A 21,995-nucleotide genomic window follows, 5' to 3' on the forward strand; every position below is an offset into this window, starting at 1 on the left:
ATGCTCCCTGTGTGTGCCATACTCTGCCTGCCCTATGCTCCCTGTGTGTGTGTTCTAGGGGTTTGTTAGCATTTAGAAATTGTTGTTAGGGGCCCCTAAGGTGTATAATCATGTGCTGGGGGTTCTGAGCTATCCACAGAGGAGGAGGAGGCATATGGCTATAAGGGTATGTTTTAATATGACTTAAATTTTTATATCTATATATCCCTGCAGTGAGCACCAACCATCTGTTTTTTTGGTGTGCTACCAACATTGGTTGCACTTAAAAATTCCCTGGGTAACATGTGTGTGGTTTAAAGTGGGTGTGGTTTAAAAACAGGGAGTGGCCATTATCAGCCCTCCACCATGTAGTCCGGAAAAATTCCACCCCTCTGTACCACAGAAGTTGGACAGCGCTGCTATAGGCCAATATTTTTCATATTCATGCTAAACCTTTGTCTGGCTTTAGGTCTCCACTACAAAGCAATTATATTATATTTAAATCACAAAGATATTATAGCAAAAAATTCCTACAACATGGTCAGAAACAAACCTGCTGCCATATCAGCAGTGTCTTTCTCTAAACTTGAAGGTTTAATATTGGTTTTATCCAGCAATTCCATAATGTGCTTCTGAAGGGAAACAGCTTCCTTGAAGAGAGCTTGAAGCAGGTCAGACACCAAATGGAGTCGGCCACTGTACACTGAATCACTGTCCTGTCATAGAAAGAGCAACAATCCAGTTTGATATACTGAGCATATAGTAACATAGTAGCGGAGGTTGGGGAAAAAAAGACATGTCTAAAGGTGAAGGTAGAGAAGAGAGGCATGTAACTGTGAAATAAAAGTCTGTGCATGTTTATTAATGTAATTTGTTAATAAAATTTACAAAACTCGCTAACATACCTTACAGTGGCTGAATGCTGTTTTAAGAACATGCAGAACAGATTTAGGAAGCGAATGGATATTTTCTAAATTCAAAGATTCTTCAAATGAACAAACTTGTCGGACAAATGCTGTTAAAGCGCCCAGCCAGTGGACCATGTTCTGTGTGCAAATGAAAAATGTCAAAGATGAAATACATATATATGCTTATAACAAAATATGTGCCCATCCTGAATTAACAGAAAACAGGTCTAGATATCCAGAAGAAAATCATGCAAAATGCGCAACAGGCTCTTGGTGCCCCCAAGAACTGTGCTTTTTAGATTTACTTGAACTGAAATTGCAAAACATTAAATGATTATTTGATAGATAGTATATGGCCTTTTAATATACAGCATTTATTTGCATAATACATTATAGCTTGCTTTTGGGTGATTCAGGTTGGAGGACTGCTTTAATATTTCTAATCAAGTAATTACTCATGGGCGAGTTGAACTTTTTGCATATTTTGTTTTACCTTTTTATATTATTATCTGGTATTTTTAAGGCTCATTTGCCAAAAAAATGAAATAATTTCAAGACAAATACCTGCAATATATTTCGCAACGAAGATTTCAGTTCTGTATTTTGACTTGATAATCCAGAGGATTGGCTTGAAACTTCATGAACTAAATTGTCAAATAACTTAACAGCCTAGGACACAATAAGCAAAAAACAGGATTGCCAGTTTGAAATCCATCATAAAGTATAAAAAGAAAACCAAAATGTCTAATAAAATTAATTATTTTTTAATACACAAAAAACAGTATACTGAACAAGTAGTTAGGAAAAAATTTACATCAGAAGTAGATCATCAAGAAGGAAAATGGTAGGTAGTGTATCAGCAGTCTTGTTTTAAGAGAGAATAAAACCCTTTTATACCACTTCAGTGTCATGCAGGGGTTTACTGGTTTATTCTACTTTAAATGGCTAACGTGAGCATGCTTCTGTTAGTTAGATTTAATTGCTGTTTTAATATTGCTGATGTTTGGGTGAACACACTTATCTCGGTTAAGGATAAGTAAACCTTAAATCGCTTCAAATAAACCTTTAGTATGATGTCAAAAGTGATATTCTGAAAATTGGTTTTCATTATTATTTCTGGTTTAGGAGTTATTTAGCTTTTTATTCAGCAGCTCTCCAGTTTGCAGTTATAGCAATCGGGTTGCTAGGGTCCAATTTAACCTACCAACCATGCACTGATTTGAATAAGAGACTAAAATATGAATAGGAGTGGCCTGAATAGAAAGATGAGTAATTTGTTTTAGATGGAGTCAGTGACCCCCGTTTGAAAGCCGAGAAGAATCCAAAGAAAAAGGCAAATAACAACTATAAAAAAATAAAGGAGACCAATTGTAAAGTTGCTTAGAATTGGCCATTCTATAAAAAACTAAAAAAGTTAATTTAAAGGTGAACCACCCCTTTTAAAATAAGTAATCACTTTTGCAATATACATTCATTATTTATTTAAATTCCAAAATATTAAAGGATACATGTACTGTTAACATGGAAAGTGGATAAGGAAAGTGTCAGAAGAAAGAAAGAGGGATATTCTTCTGGTTAAGAAAGATTAGAGTAAAAAGTTTCTCTAAGCAGAAGAACATCAGAGCAGCCCTCTTTCTTTCTTCTGACACTACGTAGTGGTCAGACTGGTCAGAAAATGGGCAGCAGTACATGTATCCTTTAATATCTTGGAATTAAAATAAATAAATAAATAAATAAATAATGAATGTACATTGCAAAAGTGCTTAGAATACATTCACTTAATTTTAAGGTTTGCTTATCCTTTAATGTCATGTTTACTATTGTAGATTGCACCTAAGATCATGGGACATTTTGCTTATCCTTTCAAACTCTGGTATATGAAATATGAACTCTGGAATATGAATAGGAGACAATCTGAATAGAAAGAGGAGTAGTAATAAGTAACAATAACAATAAATGTGTAGCTTTACAGAGTATTTGTTTTTTTTTAGATGAGGTCAGTGACCATTTGAAAGTAGAAAGAGTAAGAAGAAGAGTAAGAAGAAGAAGAAGAAGAAGAAGAAGACGACAATTCAAAAACTATAAAAAAAAAAAATAATGACAACTAAGTTGCCATTCTATAACCTACAAAAAGTTAACTTAAAGGTGAACCACCTCTTTAAAGCGATATGTATTTTAATGTTAGGGTTCCTAAATAGCATCACAGCTCAGTGGCTTTTTGGTAACTTGATATTACTTGACATTAACATGTGAAAATTTCTACAAACCTTTGGCAACACTTTTGATAACACACTCTGTTCCAGCTCCAGCACACTAACATGCGGCAAAAACATTTCAGTTAGTAGGTTAAATACCCCTAAAAGAGAAAGAAGACAAAATCTATAAAATTAGAACATGGTGCAACCAAAATGCAACCAATTGACTGCTAAGGGCCCTGGTACACAGGTATAAGATGTCTAGTTTATTTTCCACTTAAGGGGTCACATTTGAATACTAATTAATTAATTAACAGCATTAGAGAGAAATTGACATTTCTGTGTTATTTCCTACAATAAATATTACTCTGGCTATTTGAATCAGACGTCATTGTGGGAACTAAACCGGGCAATGTTTCTACCCTTTAGGAACCATGATTAAAGTGAATCTGACACTTCTGAAATGATGTCCCTTTTCTCTGTAATAATAAAACAGTGCATTGAACCAGATACTAACTAAGATATAATTAATACTTATTGGTTAAAAAAAAGCCTATTGTGTTTATTTCCTGTTTACATTATTTTTTTAGTAGACTTAAGGTATGAAGATCCAAATTACCGAAAGATCCATTATCCGGAAAACCCCAAATCCTGGATAACAGGCCCCATACCTGTATGAAGTCTCTTTCCTTCATGGGCAAGTTCTAGACAACCTACATACTCCAGAAAGCCTGCCCCTATGGCAACACCTGGCTGAAGCCAAAAGGTGCATCACTGAACCTCACCAAACACAAAATAAAAAAATAAAAAACTGCTAATTCCAGAAACACAAAATCAGCAGAATAGGAAGATTTTTGTACTTAGCGTTAAATCCTTTTCTCTCATCCTGTATTGGGGGACACAGGCACCATGGGGATGAAGATCCTGCAGCTTGGAGAGTGAACACTAAGATGTTAAAGTTGACTCCTCCTCCTGCTCTGGGCTTCATCCCCTGCCTCCTCCTACCATCTCCAGTTTCATACCGAAGAAGGAATAGGCTCACCCATAACAGGGAAGGAGTCTCCCCAACCCTTAACCATAACTTTAACTATGAAGTATTCCAACATGGACATTGTAACCAACAGTCAGGGGCGCTTCGCCAATGAGGCGACTTGAGACTGCCGCCTCAGGCGGCAGCACCCCACTAGGTACCGGGCGGCAAAAATGCTGCTCCTGGTACTTTAAGAGCCGAATTTCCAGTTTCTTCTAGTGCAGAGAGCGCAGTTAGGCCCTCTCTGCTGCCCTGGTGGACACCACCGGACACCCTCAGGCGCAAAAAGGTAAGCACACGGGGGAGGGGGGGCGGCAGCGACTGCTGTTGCCTCGGACACCCTCAGGCGCAAAAAGGTAAGCGCACAGGGGAGGGGGGGCGGCAGCGACTGCTGTTGCCTCGGACGGTGGAGGGGCCAGCATCGCCCCTGCCAACAGTGGTTAAACTATGTAAACTCCTAAGGAGATTGAGAGGTTGGGTAATTCATTGATAAAAATTACAGGGAGGGAAGGCCTGTGTCCCCCAATATAGGATGAAAGAAAAGGATTTAACGGTAAGTACAAAAATCTTCCTCTCACCTAATTGGGGGACACAGGCACCATGGGGATGTCCCAAAGCAACCCCTGAGGGCAGGAGCGGTTTCCCCTATCAGGTGCTCAGTCTAATACGATCTGTAACACCTTCCTTCCGAAGTTTGCTTCTGCTGATGCTTGGGTGTGCAGGCTGTAGAAGCGTCTGAAGGTGTATAATGAAGACCAGGTTGAGGCTCAACACACCTGCTCAGCCGACTACTGGTGTCGAACTGCCCAGGAGGTACTGATTGAGCGTTTAGAGTGAGCTTGAACTCTAAACGGAGGCGGTCTCCCTTTCTTATACCTTCAGAAAGGATAAAGAGGGATTTTGTCTTTCTGATCATTTTCCTAGCCTCCAAGTACATCTTGATTGCACGTACCACATCCAGCTTGTTGAGACGCTTCTCTAGTGGATTCTTTGGCTGTGGGCAGAGAGATGGAACCACTATATCTTGGTTCAGGTGAAATTGTGACACGACTTTGGAAGGAATTCCAGAGTGGGTTTGAGTACCACCTTATCAGAGTGGATAATAGTGAATGGTGATTGGCATGACAGTGCCGCCAGTTCGGAAACTCTTCGTGCCGATGTAATTGCCAAAAGGATCACCACCTTTTCTGTCAGCATGGCTAGAGGAATGTAGTGGTTCGTAAGGTTCGTCCTGTAGAACTGAGAACTGATAGAACCAACTTGAGGTTGCGAACCATCTCTGCAAACCATGCTCTTCGAGGCTAGTGTAAGGCCACCAGTATAACTCTTGGTAGTAGTGCCAGGGGTGGGAAGATGTAGGCTAGACAGAATGTCCAGGGAATCACCAGGGCGTCTACTGCTCATGCCTGTAGGTCAACACTTCTTGCTACAAATTTTTGGACCTTGTGGTTGTATCGAGATGCCATCAGGTCCAGTTGTCTACCCCTGGCAGATACACTGCTGATATGGCTGGAACATGTTCCTCTGCCCAATTTAGGATTGACTCTGCCTTCGCCAGGGCTGCTAGACTTCTGGTGCCTCGCTGGTGGTTTATGTAAGCTACCGCCGTCACATTGTCTGATTGTATCAGCACTGTTTTGCCCTGTAAGCACTCTGTCCAGTGTACCAGGGAGTACCGTAAAGCTCTGAGCTCTAAGATATTGATCGGGAGGCATCTCTCCGCATGATTCCAAAGGCCTTGGACTGTTTTCTGGTTCAGTACTCCTCCCCAAGCCCCGTAGGCTGGCGTCTGTCATCACCACCGTCCAGGAGTGGTTGGGAAATGGTTTTCCTAATGTCGCTCTGTGTGGGTAAAGCCACCAGTTGAGTGAGAGTTTGATCTGCTCTGGAATCATTATCTCTCTAAGTTCTTTGGATCTCTCCTCTGGTGCCGTAGTATCAGCTGTTGTAGTGGTCTGGTGTGGAGTTGCGCATAAGGAATCATTGGAAAGGCAGCCACCATGGTCCCCAAGGCTTGCATGGCTGTTCGAAGGGGAACTAATTCGCTTTGCCTGAGGAGTCCTGTACGGCTCTGTAAGATATGTATCTTGTCCAATGGGAAAAAGGCTCTTTCCCTTCTGGAATCTAGTATTATGCCCAGGTATTCCATAGTCTGTGCTTGGTTCAGATTGGACTTGTGGTAGTTGGACTAACCATCCCATTTGAGTCAATGTCTGTAGCACCCGCATTGTGTGATTTTGGGCTATCTCTAGGCAAGGTGCCTTCACAAGAAGATCGTCGAAGTAAGGTATAACCCTTACGATTTTTCGGCCGACATCTGTCCGAAAAATTGATCGGCCAGGTTAAAAAAATCATCATCGGCCCCAGTGCAATCTATCTATGTCTGCAGGGACAAGCAGGCAGCTACCCTTTGTTTCTTTTTAGTTGATGGACAATTTGTACGATTGTTCCGAGATAATCTTGGTCTCACGATGAGGATCGGATCTTTTAAAAATCTTTACATCTATGGCCAGCTTAAGTGTCCACTCTCCAAGCTGCAGGATCTTCATCCCCATGGTGCCTGTGTCCCCCAATTAAGTGAGCAAAATATAGACAGCTTGCAAGCTATATGATGGTGCAAACGAGTATCATTAGCATCCTGACTGTTACATAATAAGCTGTGCTGTAGTACATGTCACATGTATCATAAGCACAAAAACACAGGTGGCTTAACCTGCCTTCATTTCCATCCCTGCAACTTACTTATATGCTAATTTTCATAATATGACCCCCTTATTTCAATCATATGGACAAGCTTGTAAACATATCATTTAGAGCGGGGGAAAAAACTTTTTTTCACATCAGCAATTAACTCCTTTTAATAAGATTTTACTAATTTTCATAGTACAGATATGGGATCTGTTATCCAGAAACCCATTCAGAAAGCTCTGAACTATGGGAAGGCCCGCTCCCACAGACTTCATTTTATTCAAATAACTCTGATTTTTAAAAAAAGGATTTCCTCTTTCTCTGTACAGGTAAGGGAACCCGGAAACCTGTTATCCAGAAAGCTCTGAATTAAGGGAAGGCTGACTCCTATAGGCTCCGTTTTATCTAAATAATCCACATTTTTTAAAAATGATTCCCCTTTTCTCTGTAATAATAAAACAGTACCTTGTACTTGATCCAAACTAAGATATATTTAATCCTTATTGGAAGCAAAATCAGCCTATTGGGTTTATTTAATGTTTACATAATGTTCTATTAGACTTAAGGTAAGAAGATCAAAATTACTGAAAAATACGTTATCCGGAAAAAAACCCAGGTCTGGATAACAGGTCCCATATCTGTAATAATAAAACAGTATCTTGGACTTGATCCAAAATAAGATATAATTAATCCATATTGTAGGCAAAACAATCCTATTGGGTTTATTTAATGTTTAAATGAATTTCTAGCAAACAAAGTATGAAGATTCAAATTACAGGAAGATCTGTTATCCTGAAAAAAAACCCAGGTACCAAGCATTCTTGATAAGAGGTCCCATACCTGTACACAGAATTGACCACAATGCAAAAAAACTGTCACCAGTTCTACTTACGAATATCCTCTGTCCAGCTGTCTGAATTCTGATACATGGAGTACAAATTGTTAAGGAAACCTGCAATTCAAACTGTTTCTAATATTACTTGTAGATCCCGCTGACAAATATTGCCTAGTATGCCTGTTATATGATCAGAGGTACAGTGTACAATTCCCCTTAAAGGGGTGGTTCACCTTTAAGTAAACTTTTAGTATGTAATAGAACGGCCAATTCTAAGCAAATAAATATAAAACGACTCCCAAACGCAGTGTGTTCCCAATCCAGCGATCACCAGGCTCTCTTCCACCTCCAAAAATGTAAAGTTTCAAAAAATCGCTGTGTATCTCAAAAATAAATTTGAGGGGGGAAAAAACAGAAAAATAATATAGTTTAGTATTTTTAATTATAACACCACCATATAAGTGTTTAAATACTAATTACGTGTATCCCATGAAATTATTAACGTGAACAGTGGGTTAAATACAACAAGTGATCCGTTGTTGGTAAAGTGGGGTCTACCCACAAAACAATCCTAATGTTTCTGGTGGTATATCATACTCACAAAAATGCAAGTAAAACAGTTTTTTACAATTTTTGTGAGTATGATATACCACCAGAAACATTAGGATTGTTTTGTGGGTAGACCCCACTTCACCAACAACGGATCACTTGTTTGTTGTATTTAACCCACTGTTCACTTTAACAATTTCATGGGATAAACGTAATTAGTATTTAAACACTTATATGGTGGTGTTATAATTAAAAATACTACACTATATTATTTTTTGGTGTTATAATTAAAAATACTACACTATATTATTTTTCTGTTTTTTTTCCCCCTCAAATTTATTTTTGAGGTACACAGCGATTTTTTGAAACTTCCAATTCTAAGCAACTTTTCCATTGGTTTTGATTATTTATTTTTTATAGTTTTATAATTATTTGCCTTTTCCCTCTGACTCTTTCCAGCTTTCAAATAGGCGTTACTGACCCCATCTAAAAAGCAAATGCTCTGTAAGGCTACACATTTATTGTTATTGCTAATTTTTATTTCTCATCTTTCTAGTAAGGCCCTCTACTATTCATATTCCACTCTCTTATTCAAATCAATGCATGGCTATTAGGGTAATTTGGACCCTAGCAACCAGGAGACTATATTTTTTATACTGTATTGGTTTTCCTTTCATCAGACCTGTCCAAGCAGGCCAAGAGTGTAAATTCTGGCAATTGCCAGAGGGACAGCTGTAACATGTCAGACAGTCACTATTTATTCGGCCCGGTAACTGAAATGCCAGTGCCTCTTTGTCTGGAACTGTGTCCAAGATTAAATATATTCATGCACATGTTCCTCTGGTCATCCAACAACACACAGGTTTGGCCTTTAAAAAGGCTGATTTAGGTTGTAATCTCAGTTGGAAAGGTTAGGCTGTCTGAACAGTTAAAGCTGCTGTAAATATTTTTTTTGAATATCCCCAAACCACCTTAGTGTTATTGGTCAATCTATGTCAGCAAAATGGCTGAATGGTATTGGTAAGAGAAATATGAGATGTAAATTGGTAGGTTATGTCAGGCTTGAGTCCTATGTGTCTTAACCCAATCTTGGGTCCTGCCAGGAGCACAACCATTGCCAATAATGTTAAAGAGATTGCTCCCCTTTAAATCAATTTTTAGCATGATACAGAATGTGACAATTTGCAACTGGTTTTCACTTTTCATTACTTATGTTTTTTGAGTTATTTAGCTTTTTATTCAGCAGTTCTCCAGATTGCTAGGGTCCCAGTTACCTGATTTCATTCACTGATTCAAATAAGAGACTGGAATATGAATAGGAGAGGCCTGAATAGAAAGATGGGTAATAAAAAGTAGCAATAACAATAAATGTGTAGTCTTGCAGAGTGTTGGTTTTTAGATGGGGGTCAGAAGAAGGTAAGTAATTCAAAAACGAAGGGCATTGAAAAGTTGCTTAAAATTAGCCATATAACATACTAAAAGTTAACTTACGGTGAATCACCCCCTTTAAACACAGTTATGTAAAGTGAGGAAACTTCAGGCGACTTTGGAAAACGTAGTTCTCCGAGTGCCATCCCACCAGCGATTTACATTCTAGCCGGCGGAATGGCAGGGGAGGCAGTTCGTGGAGATTAGTCACCTGACGAAGAGGAAAATTGTCGCCGAGTGACTAATCTCCCCGATTTGCAGCGTTTGTCTCTGCCCTAAAGGGGTGGTTCATCATTAAGTTAACATTTCCACTTCTAAACTATGTTTCAATTGGTTTTAGTTATTTTTTGTTTTATACTTATTTGATGATTTAGCTTTTTCTTCTGAATCACTGACCCCATCTAAAAAAACAAATACTCTGTAAAGCCACAACTGTATTGTTATTGCTGCTTTTTAATTACTCCTTTCTACGGAGATCCTCTCTTATTCATATGTCAGTCTCTTATGCAAATCAGTGCTTGGTTGCTAGGGTCACTGGGACCCTAGCAACCAGATTGCAGAAATTGCAGACTCGAGAGCAGCTGAATAAAAAGCCAAATTACTAAAAAAAACACACACAAATAATAAAACATTAAAACCAATATCACTCTCTACATCATACTAAGAGTGTTAACTCAAAGATGAACAACTCCTTTAAGCTGAATTAGATGTTATTTTGGAGTGCATTAGAGAAACTGCAGGCAGTGTGGCTCTACTGCTTATGCAGCACAATTATCCCAATATAAGCAATGGAATGGAATACATGGGGCTGCATTAAGCAGCAGAGTCACATTGGGTGCACTTTCTCTCCTGCTCACGTCACCAGTGTCTGTCCCTCCCCCCAATAACATTAGTCAGTAGTATGCTGCCATTTGTAGTGGGTACCTACCGGGCCCATGCTGCCATAGCTTCCTATATAGCCACCCACAGCGGATAAAAGTAGAACAATAACTTCAATTAGGATATGAGGAGTTTGGTTAAACTTCCCGGCAGCTCTCTCCGGCACACGTCCGGACTCCAGTGTCTCATTTCCTCCAACATCTCCGCCTGCGACATCGTACAAGGACACAAATACCCCTCACAAGCAAGATACTAATATCTGACACTAAAAAGAACCCGCCACCCCGGTTCTCGAAACCAACTCTCGCGAGACGTGCCTGGTTTCCCAGCTAATGGAAGCGTCTTGCGTTGCTATGCGCTCCATAGAAGTTGCTTTTCTCTGGCCACGTGACCGCGGCAGAGACTTTCCATTGTCTTATGTAACTTGAGGGCAAAACGTCATACCGTCCGCGTACCCCAAAATATTATTGGCTTCACTCTTTCCTTTCGTGTCTTTTTACTCATAAGGACTGGAACATACAGTACCCGGTGCGGAACCGTTTTGGGAAGGGGTGGGGATGCGGTTGTACAGCTGCCAGGGTTGCTAATTCTCAAAACCAGCCAAAGTCAGCTACAAAACTAGCCAAGAGGCACTTGAAAAGTAGCCCAAAAATAGCATGTGAAATGTGCAGTGACAAAAAAGTCTAAAAAATGAATGAATATATGTGAAAATACACCTTCAAATTTCAAAAAACGACAGGGGGGGGGGGCAAGGAGCTATAGGGATTCAATATAGGGTTGCCACCCGGCTGGTATTTTACCGGCCTAGCCAGTAAAACACCTGGCAAGGCCAGGGCCGGTATTACAAATTTACCGGGCAATGTAGCTGCAGGTAAATTTGTAATACCCTTAAAAAGACCCCTCTTCCTGCCCCCAATCCCCTGTAAACTTAGCTTTTGTACTCCATTTGGAAATCTCTGTGCCGTGGCCCCGCCCATTTTACCTCATAGCCCCACCCCTTTTACATCATACTCCGCCCTTTTTGTTCCCGCCCCCCAACAGCTGGTAAAAAATTTAGGAAAAGGTGGCAACCCTAGTCCCATAGGGCCCTAATACATATAGAGTTTCAATAAATACTGGTAAAACAGCTCAATCTCTAGACATTTTGGTGGTAGGGTTGCCACCTGGCTGGTATTGTGCCGGCCTGGCTGGTAAAAATTATGTTTGATCCCAATGTTATCAATAGGGAAAAAAGATAAATATATAGGAAGGGCGGTATTTTTTTCCAGAACATGTGGCAACCCTATTTGGTGGCCAGCACATTTTTGCCCAAAATTGTTAGAAATTTAAGAAACTGCAAGAAGAAGGTCGGGAAACTTGGGTACAGAGTCCAAAGTTTGGCAACTTCCGACGTCTACACTAGTCAGTCCCATTGCATGCTGGATATTGTAGTCTTACATTAAACTTTGCAGTTGGCAAATTGTTAAACAAAAACTACACTACCCAAAATGCAGGGAGACACAGGCTTGGCACAAAATACAAACCAGTCAAAGTCCCAAAAAGTAGCCCAAATCCGTACCTTGGCTAGTTTGTACTTTCAAAACCTGCCTGGGCTTTAACTTAGTAGCCCAATTTGGCTGGAAAACAGCCAACCTGGCAACTCTGACAATTGCCCTCTCACTCTAGTCTGTGTCTGCCATAAAACTCTGCCACACAGCAAGGAGTCAAAGAGGTGGTTCGCCTTTAAGTTAAGTTTTAGAATGTTATAGAATGGCAAATTCTAATCAACTTTTCAATTGGTCTTCATTATTTATTTTTATAATTTTTTTAATTATTTGCCTACTTCTGACACTTTCTAAGTTTCAAATAGGGGTCACTGACCCCATCTAAAAAACAAATGATCTGTAAAGCTGGTCATAGATGTTGAGATTTTTAAAAGATCCGATCTTCATCGTGTGACCATGATTTTCTCTGAACGATCGTACAATCGTACGAATTGACCATCAACTAAAAAGACCAATTTGCCAGGAAAACAAAGGGGAGCTGCCTGCTTGGCCCTGCAAACATAGATAGATTGCACTGGGACCGACAAAGATTTTTCAACCTGGCTGATCAATTTCCTGACAGATTTCGGCCGAAAAATCGTAAGATGTACGATCCCACTAACCGCATGATAATTTCGAAGGATTGGTCGGACTTCTCAAAAATTGGTCGTTCGGCAAGAAGAATCGTCGCGTCTATGGGGAGCTTTAGGCTACACATTTATAGTTATTGCTACTTTTTATTTCTCATCTTTTGTTTCTCTCATTCAAATCAGTGCAAGGGTAATTTGGACGCTCGCAAACAGTTTGCTTAGGGTTGCCACAAGCTTGGTTTTTTGAAGGGATGCCCGGGTCAAAACTGCCTGCCCAGTTGTCCAACTTTCCAGCCCAGTAGCGATCTTAGAGGGGGCGGGCCCTGGTGCGTGGAGCGCAGCCGGGCCCCGCCGACTCCGTATGGCCGCATTTTCAGCGGCGAACGGACTGCCGGGGGGCCCTGAGGGGGTGTGGGCCCTGGCCCGCTCGGACCCCCTGCTCCCCCGGTAGTTCCGCCACTGTTCCAGCCCTTACTAGTCCAAAAAAACAAATGTGTTCACTTTGTTTTGTTCAAGTTCTTGTATGTGTAAGGACAATCCCAAGCAATGTCTTTATTCTATGTATACTGGTCCATCACTCATGACATGACATGCTGAAAAATGTCATCACCTTATCTGCGTATTGCAGACTTGGAATGAGATTTAAAATAGGCCCTGGCATTTCAAGTACTCGGAGGTTTAAAGTCAAACAGCCTCCATTGGCCCAATATGGCCTGGAGTATTGTACATTAAGATAAGGTGAAGAGGAAAGTTAATTCCACTATACTCCTGTCTGCTCCAGTCAGTCAGGGTATCGGATGGAATAATACACAATAAAGTTGGGCACACCATGTATAGCTACCTGTACAACCAACCATGGGCCAGTTGGTTAGATACATATGACTATTGGCCAACGCATGGCTGCTTTATCCTTTAAGGATAGTCGTGTGGTGAGAGTGCAGGGCAACAAATATTGAAACAACAGGATTTGTCACAAATAAAGGAATACAACAGAAATATTTCAACCTATCAGAACATAGAAAGATAATATCTGTGCAGATTCTTTGCTCAACACACGTAGATTGAAAGCATTAGGGAACTATAGTCAGTCTTGACCAACCTGCTATTTTGAATCTTTAATTTTTGATGTTTTTATAAACACCGAACCATGGAAATATTATTCCAGGAAAGCACTGGCATGTTTAACAATAATGCTTCCTAAGCACTGCCTGACTTCCCTTTTGACGGTCTGCAAAAAACACCAGGCTTTGATGTGCAATACAAACACAGGGAGACACGTAACAGAATATAGCTGATATTTTATAGTATCTTGAGTTCCCATAATTATGGTTTTGTTTTTGTTGTTCATTTTGTGTAATTATTCTGCCAATGATATAAAAGGTTTTAATTTATTACGCACTGTTATTTCAGTTGTGTGCTATAAATGCACTTATCCCTAGAGAAAAATCACCTTTGCGTAAACAATAAGCAGTTGTGGGTAGACATGGCAGAGACCTAATAAAAGGAACAATTCAGTGTGAAAATAAAAACTGTGTAAATAGATGCTGTGCAAAATAAAAAATGTTTTTAATATAGTTAGCAAAAAATGTAATGTTTAAAGGCTGGAGTGACTGGATGTCTAACATAACAGAACACTACTTCCTGCTTTTCAGCTTTCTAACTCTGAGTTAGTCAGCGACTTGAAGGGGGACCACATGGGACATAACTGTTCAGTAAGTTTGCAATTGATCCTCAGCATTCAGCTCAGATTCAAAAGCGACATATATGACCCATCAGCTTTTATACATTACATTTTTGCCTAACTAACTATTTTAGAAACATTTTTTATTTTGCACAGCCTATCTATTTATCCAGTTATTATTTTGATACTGAACAATTCATTTAAAGGGGACCCATCATTTGATCATAAATGAAATGTGTGTCCATGACAATGGCTGAAGCTCAGATCTTAACATATTACCCTTTATTTCTGCTCATTCAAGGGTTTTAGTTGTACAAAATGATTGCTGTGACTGTTTCTTATAAGAAGGGACCCCCGCATTGTAACAAAAAGTGCAACCCCACTTTATTGCTGGCCTTATTTCCCTGACACTCTGGAGAGGACTGGGAATGGTAGTTCAATCAAATGGCATTTTGTTTCTAGGTGACACCTGCACTTAAAAGTAACTTATTTTTTGGTCCAAATGACCTGGTTTGATGGTGAGGTTAATTCTTAATACTGGTATGCTCAGACTCACAGCTGCTCAAGCTTCCCCCCGAGTGTGTGTTAACAGTAGCGATCCTAGAGGGGGGCGGGCCCTGGTGCGTGACATGCAGCCGGGCCGCGCCCCCTCCGTACGGCCGCATTGGTCAGTGGCGCACGGACTGCCGGGGGGCCCTGAGGGGGTGCGGGCCCGCTCTCACTCCCTGCTCCTCACTCCCTGCTCCCCCAGTAGTTCCGCCACTGTGTGTTAAGAAGCCATGGGTCTCAATAACATGAATAAATATAACAATTCAATGTCTTATATGAAGAAAGGCAGATGTTTAACAGGATAAGAATATTCTGAGTCGGAGTTGAGAATGTGTTATAGTACTTTCACTATAAACTGCAAATAAACATTGCTTGGAACTGAAATGTTACCAAACTTGTATCGGTTCTTGCTACTTTCCTTGAGGAACCCCAGACTACCTTATCCAAATATTAATGATCCTTAGATCGACCAAAAAATATTGTCTCAGCAATGTGGGAATAGGATCAAGACTCCATAATCCCGTTTATAGATTAAGGGTGGTGGCACACGTAGCGTTCTGGGGAGATTAGTCGTCCAGCAACAAATCTCCTCTTCTTCAGGCGACTAATCTCTGCGCAATGCCTTCCCGCCGGCAAAGATGTGAATCACCAGCAGAATGGCACTCGGATCGTTGGGCGACTAATCTCCCTAGAACGCTATGTGTGCCACCATTCTAAGAGCGTTACTGTAGAACTGAGCATATCTATTCTATTTTTGGCAATTTGCATAATCCAACCAAACAACAAATTCGAAGGATTTAACGCAAATCCTGCGATCGATCGAAGTAAAAATCAAATCGAACCATTTTAAGCGATCGATCGAAGGATTTTTCTTCGATCAAAAAAAGTGATGGGGAAGGTCCCCATAGGCTAAAATTGTACCTCGGTAGGTTTAAACTGCCGAAGTATGTAGTCAAAGTATTTTTTAAAGAGACAGTACTTCGACTATCGAATGGTCGAATAGTCGAACGATTTTTAGTTTGAATCAAAGTCGAAGGTCGAGGTCGAAGTACCCAAAAAAATACTTCGAAATTTGAAGTATTTTTCATTTGAATCCTTCACTCGAGCTTAGTAAATGTGCCCCTAAGTCTATTTGGTTATTATAAATAATTTATTATATATATCTTACTATGAAAATGTCCTTCAGAATTGGGGTTTTGATGAAACTTGTCAACTATGAATAAACTTGTTAAAACTATATGCTCCTAGATGCCTATGGCCTTTTCCTCCTCCTCCCCCCCCCCTTTTTTTTTATATATTGTTTTTTATGTTCCTCCCTTCTTATACTCTATTGGTTCATTGATGTACTTTGGTGATTGGTGAAATTTGGGTATATAGTTGGTATATCAATTTGTTCTTGTTCAGCCTATGATAAAATGCCTGAGTGCACAAAAAGTTCAAGGCTATGTATTAATTTACATTATGGCCTGAAACAAAGTTCTCAGTTCTTTTACAAGCCTGTTTTTGTGGGATCTAAGAGTGCCTACTGTCTTCTTTTTGGTTGGATACCTTCACCTTGAGCTGCAAATCTGGGGCATGTGAACCCTGACCTCACATACTACTAGTTACAAATCTATTGTTTTTGCATTGAAAAATTTCTTCCCTTAATGTATCAATTTGCATAATCCCCTTTAGTACTTGTGTATAGTCGGGCATGAGAAAGATTTGGTGTGGGAAGAGTATTATTAGAAGTACATATGGCACAGTACCCTTTAAAGCTTTTTTACGAAGGCAAGGGTGGCAAGCAAAGAAGGATGCAAAATGGTATGTATTTTGAGAACATTCTTATGCTTGTACCCTAACAGGTCCAACCACCCCTAATGATTAAAGTACAATATGCCTGTTGATGCTAAGAGCCCTAGAATTACTACACACCCGGTTGTATTGGTGACAGTATTAATGCCACACACCATAGCACACTAAAATTGGTGCCATCTTCATTCTGTTAATGCTTCACAACTTTTGTGTGCAATTCACAAGAATGTAGATGTAAATTAAGGGCATCTTTTTAGAGGCAATTAGCTGCACTGGAATTCTAGGGGAAAATGCCGTATTGTGGTGGTTTGTGCGGGGGGGTGGCAAATTGCATCAAAATGTGCACTTTGCACAAAAAATTTACCATAGTGTAGAGATCTTAGATTGTAAAATCCCCTTCGGCAATGAATAGTGCAGAATATGCCATTGCTATATAAATAAAAAAAAAATAACAATAGTAATACAATTACCATATATCTTGGAGTAAAAGTGGTTTGGATACAATTTCTCAGACCAATATGTATGCTTATTTGTAAAAGTCATCCTTTCAGGGAGCAATTAAAATATTATGATAACATATATAGCAGCAATCGTCTGCCTCCTTTATCAACATCTTTCAAAGCTTCCTCCTTTTGTTCATAAAGCAGAAGGTTTCTGAACTCTGTCGCTCATCCCATCCTTTTCTGGAAAACTGGCTATCATAACAACAATTTTCAAAGAATATCATTTAGAAGCTACAGGCACAATAGTTTTAATTAGGAGAGGACAGGTTTGCTTCTAATGATACCCCATGGCATTATGTCTAAGTAAGGCAGAGACAGCCCAGATGTTCTCATCTTTATATTTACTTTATATCTACCTTGACAATTACAAGTCCTAAGGCACATAGGACATGTGGAACACTGCCACTTAATAGTTTTGATCAAAATACCCGAAACTCCTCATACCCGCAAATCTTTCTGTCCCCTTTATAGCAAAACCTTCTCCAACCCAAAGGCAGTTTCCTACAGAGGAAGTCACAGGTTTTCAATCCCCTGATACCTCTTATTTTTATTTTTTATAATCAAATTTTATAATCAAATAATATAAACATTATAAAAATCGTATCAGTTAAGTGCCTTTAATGCCATATATTGCTATTTTTCATATTTAATATTAATTTGCAATGAATGCCAGTAAAGTACAGAATAACTAAAATGTGTGGGTGACCAAGTGTGTCCAAGTCTCTGTGAGATTTAAAAGGATGAGTAGGGAGGAGTGGTCTTGAAACTATTACAAAGAGCAAGCCAAGCACTTTGGAAAGATCAAGGCAAAGAGTAACGGAAAACAGGAGAGAAGGTGATATGGTATAGGTTGAAGGGAACAGGTTAAGACAAAACGTTGCTTACTTCAGGTTATGTTAAATGATGTCTTCATTTGCTTGTGTGTCCACTAGATGGTGGTCTCTCCCTCTTTGTAAATATATCAGTGAGAAGTTGTGTACATACGTCATGTATCATTATTTATATAGCACTACTTGTACATTTTTTTCATACATTAATAGTACAGATAGGACAAAATAAACACTGCAATAAATAAATATATATGTAGCGCTATAGTAAATTGAGTGCACCTTACTCTACTATGAGCTTCACTCCTACTCCCTAGTAAGAGACCTTAAATCTAAGGGAGTGAGCCTTCGCATCGAGGTGGAAGCAGGGTGTAGTGCAACTGTAACTGTAATCAGGGTGCAAAGAATTGGGCGCCAGTGGTTCTTATAACTTAACCAAATAACAGATTTATTGAGCACAGTATACAATCCTCAGTGGAGTGTACATAGATCAGAACATTGCAGGTTCATACAGTACATTGAATAGGCAGTACTCACAACACCTTTGGTCAGTATGATTCACCTCAGAGATAGGAACAATACATGCAGCTTTGAGGAGGTACACCCAGCTTTCAGCCTTTTCCCTAAGTGGTAAAACCACAAACTCAATAATTTCTCCAAAGCATGCTATTAAGTAAAAAATATATATTTTATTCACATCAGTAGTTAAAAAACATGTATAGTATTCCCTCTAACGCCTAACGCGTTTCATGCTTACCCAGCACTTAGTCATAGGCAGAATCTGACTATATTACTGATTCTGCTCCCAATTTGATTCTAATTTTCCCTAAGTGGAACCTGAGGGGAATCTATCTACCCTAGGTCTGTACACTTAGTCCCTACTTCTGGGCAATGAGTACCCTGGGATCTTAATCCCACTACAAGCCTCGTAGGAGCCTCAGACTGCTCAGCTAAATAACCTGACTGACTATAACTCCTAGAGTGATCTATAAGGGTGAGTAGCCTATTCTTACTAAACCTGACCTGTCTTGGTTCCACTCGAGCTCTGCCTCCTGCACAGGCTAGAGCCAGCACAAGATGGACCCTGAAAGTATGGCTTCAGAGCCTTTTATACTCTAGCACAGTGCCATCTGCTGGTCACTTTGGGAAACAACAAGCGTCAACAGTACCCCTCCCAACTGTATTTTAGGACCCAATTAGGTGTCCATAACATGGAGGGACTGCCTGACAATAATACTAGGGGTGGCTATTCTACACATCCCTACATATACAAGTAAAAAGATTAAGTACCACTGTTAAAAGACACAGGAGGCAAAAGAACCCTGTCTTGTAGATCTTATAATCTAAGTAAATGGGTCATTTATAGGCACAAAGCAGGGTACAGCCATTAAAACTGGTAGAGGACTTGGCCAACAAGTGCCAAGAATGAATCAGGTACTAGTGCTCCAAGAGGTAAGACTAAAGTTTTGTTTTGAAAAGGCTGAGCGAGAAACAGATGAATTTATGATTGGAATTCCCAAGGATAAAGGATAGACTATGACTAAGTGTCCAAGTGACACGAAACGCGTCAGGCATGAGATGTTTATATAAATACAATTTTCATATTTTTATTCATCAGTCTGATCTATGTGTAACCTATGCTCCAACTTTTATCTACATAAAGGACCCAGACTTTCTTAGATAAAGATTTTAAAGGTGGCCATACACGGGCAGATAAAAGCTGCCGACAGACCGTGTCGGCAGCTTATTGGCCCGTGTATGGGGCCCCCCGACGGCTTCACCGATCGAGATCTGGCCAAAAGTCGGTCAGATCTCGATCGGATGGGACAAAAAATCCCGTCGGATAGCGGCCGCATCTATTCGTTGATGCGGTTCTCAATCCGCCCGCCAGTATTCTTCTCGTTGTGATCCAATCGTTGAGCCATAGGGCCCACAATCGGATGAGCCCACCTCAAAGAGGGCATATCGGGGAGAGATCTACTCGTTTGGCGACGTCGCCAAATGAGCGGATCTCCATGTGTAAGGCCAGCTTTAGATAGACGGAAGGAGGAAAAGGTTGAAGTCTGGGAAACCAGCAGCAATCTAGGTGGGATAGGATAAATCATCCTTGACATCTCCTATTCACTTCAGTGGGACAAGTGGTGTCAGGGCTCTACCGCTGAAATCAAGCAGAGACGGCATTGGGCAGTATCAAGAGAGATATCCAAGAATGAGGCAAGCCAGAGTCAACAGGCATTATAGAGCATCAAAATGGTCATATTACAGGCAGCATTTGAATGAAATAAATTGGTGTGCACAGAACTTTATGCAGACATACAAACTCCATTTCCCCTACATGGTATACTGTCCTGACTCAAAACCAGAACCGCTATGGTTCCATGGATATAAGAAATTCATACTGAAAATTTAAAATAAAAAAATTTGCGGCGCTATATAATAGGGATGCACCGAATCCAGGATTTGGCCTTTCTCAGCAGGATTCGGATTCAGCCGAATCCTTCTGCCCGGCCGAACCTAATCATAATTTGCATATGCAAATTCAGGGCGGGAAAGGAAATCGAGTGACTTTTTGTCACAAAACAAGGAAGTAAAAAATGTTTACCCTTTCCCACCCCTAATTTACATATGCAAATTAGGATTCGGTTCAGTATTCGGCCAAATCTTTTGACAAGGATTCGGGGGTTCGGCTGAATCCAAAATAGTGTATTCGGTGCATCCCTACTATATAAGCATATTCCCATTTTCTGTACATTCAGACTGCATTTCCAGCATTTAAATGCAAAGCTCCAAATGAAACTTTGAAGAATAATGCGCAATCTCTATCACTTACTCACTTAGTAACCAGAGGTATCACATGCACATAAAAAATGAAATAGATTATCAGTAATATCAAATTTGAAACATGACCTGCGCTTCCTTCAACCAACCCCCATCGCTGACATCAGAGATCAGTTGGGTATTGTAGAAGCCTCACCAGAGGGGTTTAGAAAGTTGCCACGTTGGGACTGGAGGATAATGCCAATAGTGAGGAAGGTTTAGGCCCAGGCCATCTCCACCCTCTAGTCTACAGGATATAGTTGGCAATACATTGGAAGCTTTAATGTGGATCTTTCTCAGATATGACCACCCCAATATTGGGCTAAAAAAACTACAGGGATACAGGTCATTGAGGCAAAGACTGCATCAACAAGCCGACACGGTTCTCACCCTCGAAATCTTTCCGATCAATATCTGCCCGAACAATATCTGGCCAATTTGCAGCCAGATATCATTTGGGTAGGCCTGTCAGAGTGCCCATACACTGGCAGATTAACTGCCGACTGTCTGAAGGGGCTGAATCGGCAACTTATATCTGCGCATGTATGGCAACATTAAATCTCTCCACCACCACTAATGGTAACTAAAACAGTTCAACTTAAAGCGGACATGTCACCTAGACATAAAAAGCTGTATAATGAAAGTGCTCTGCGAATTAAACATGGAACCCAAATTCTTTTTTCATTAAAACATCCAAACATATGTAAATCCCCTCCTTTGTAATTTTAAAAAGCGCATAAAGCCGACACATTGATATTAACCTACCAGACTCCAAGAATGCTTTGATCAGCATGTAAATCCCCTCCTTTGTAATTTTAAAAAGCGCATAAATAAAGCAGACACATTGATATTAACCTACCAGACTGCAAGAATGCTTTGATCAGCGCTCCGCAGCGGTAACAGACGTTTAATATACAGCACTACTCTAAATTCATTAGTAGTAAGACAAAACAGAGGCGCCAAAAGGATAAAAATAGCTAAAAGCACTTAAAAACCCAATGGGTAATTCAGAGGAGTTAGTAATGAACTTACCTCCTCCAAGCAGACACCAACGAAAGTGGCCTGCGAAACGCGTTGCAATACTGTTTTGTGAATAAACTATTATTGAAAATTACCACTTTCGTTGGTGTCTGCTTGGAGGAGGTAAGTTCATTACTACCTCCTCTGAATTACCCATTGGGTTTTTAAGTGCTTTTAGCTTTTTTTATCCTTTTGGCGCC

The 21,995-nt window shown here is 40.1% G+C and overlaps 1 protein-coding gene across 2 annotated transcripts in view; it reads right to left on the reverse strand.

The window, feature by feature from the left end:
• Positions 1 to 11,361, reverse strand: part of c1orf112.L (chromosome 1 open reading frame 112 L homeolog) — a 43,065-nt gene extending 31,704 nt beyond the window's left edge. Inside the window, exons 1-6 of one of the 2 annotated variants that reach the window (XM_018258785.2) lie at positions 10,618 to 11,361; positions 7,693 to 7,732; positions 3,155 to 3,243; positions 1,452 to 1,556; positions 885 to 1,025; positions 533 to 695 (exon numbers count right to left, since the gene is read on the reverse strand). In XM_018258785.2, coding sequence (XP_018114274.1) covers positions 533 to 695; positions 885 to 1,025; positions 1,452 to 1,556; positions 3,155 to 3,243; positions 7,693 to 7,732; positions 10,618 to 10,707 — 628 coding nt within the window. In that variant the 5' untranslated portion in view covers positions 10,708 to 11,361. Of the gene's footprint in view, positions 1 to 532; positions 696 to 884; positions 1,026 to 1,451; positions 1,557 to 3,154; positions 3,244 to 7,692; positions 7,733 to 10,540 lie in introns of both variants that reach the window. The other variant, XM_018258786.2, reaches the window with a different exon arrangement.
• Positions 11,362 to 21,995: the final 10,634 nt, after the last annotated feature.

Source organism: Xenopus laevis, chromosome 4L (genome assembly GCF_017654675.1).
Source record: "Xenopus laevis strain J_2021 chromosome 4L, Xenopus_laevis_v10.1, whole genome shotgun sequence".
NCBI classification, from domain to species: domain Eukaryota; kingdom Metazoa; phylum Chordata; class Amphibia; order Anura; family Pipidae; genus Xenopus; species Xenopus laevis.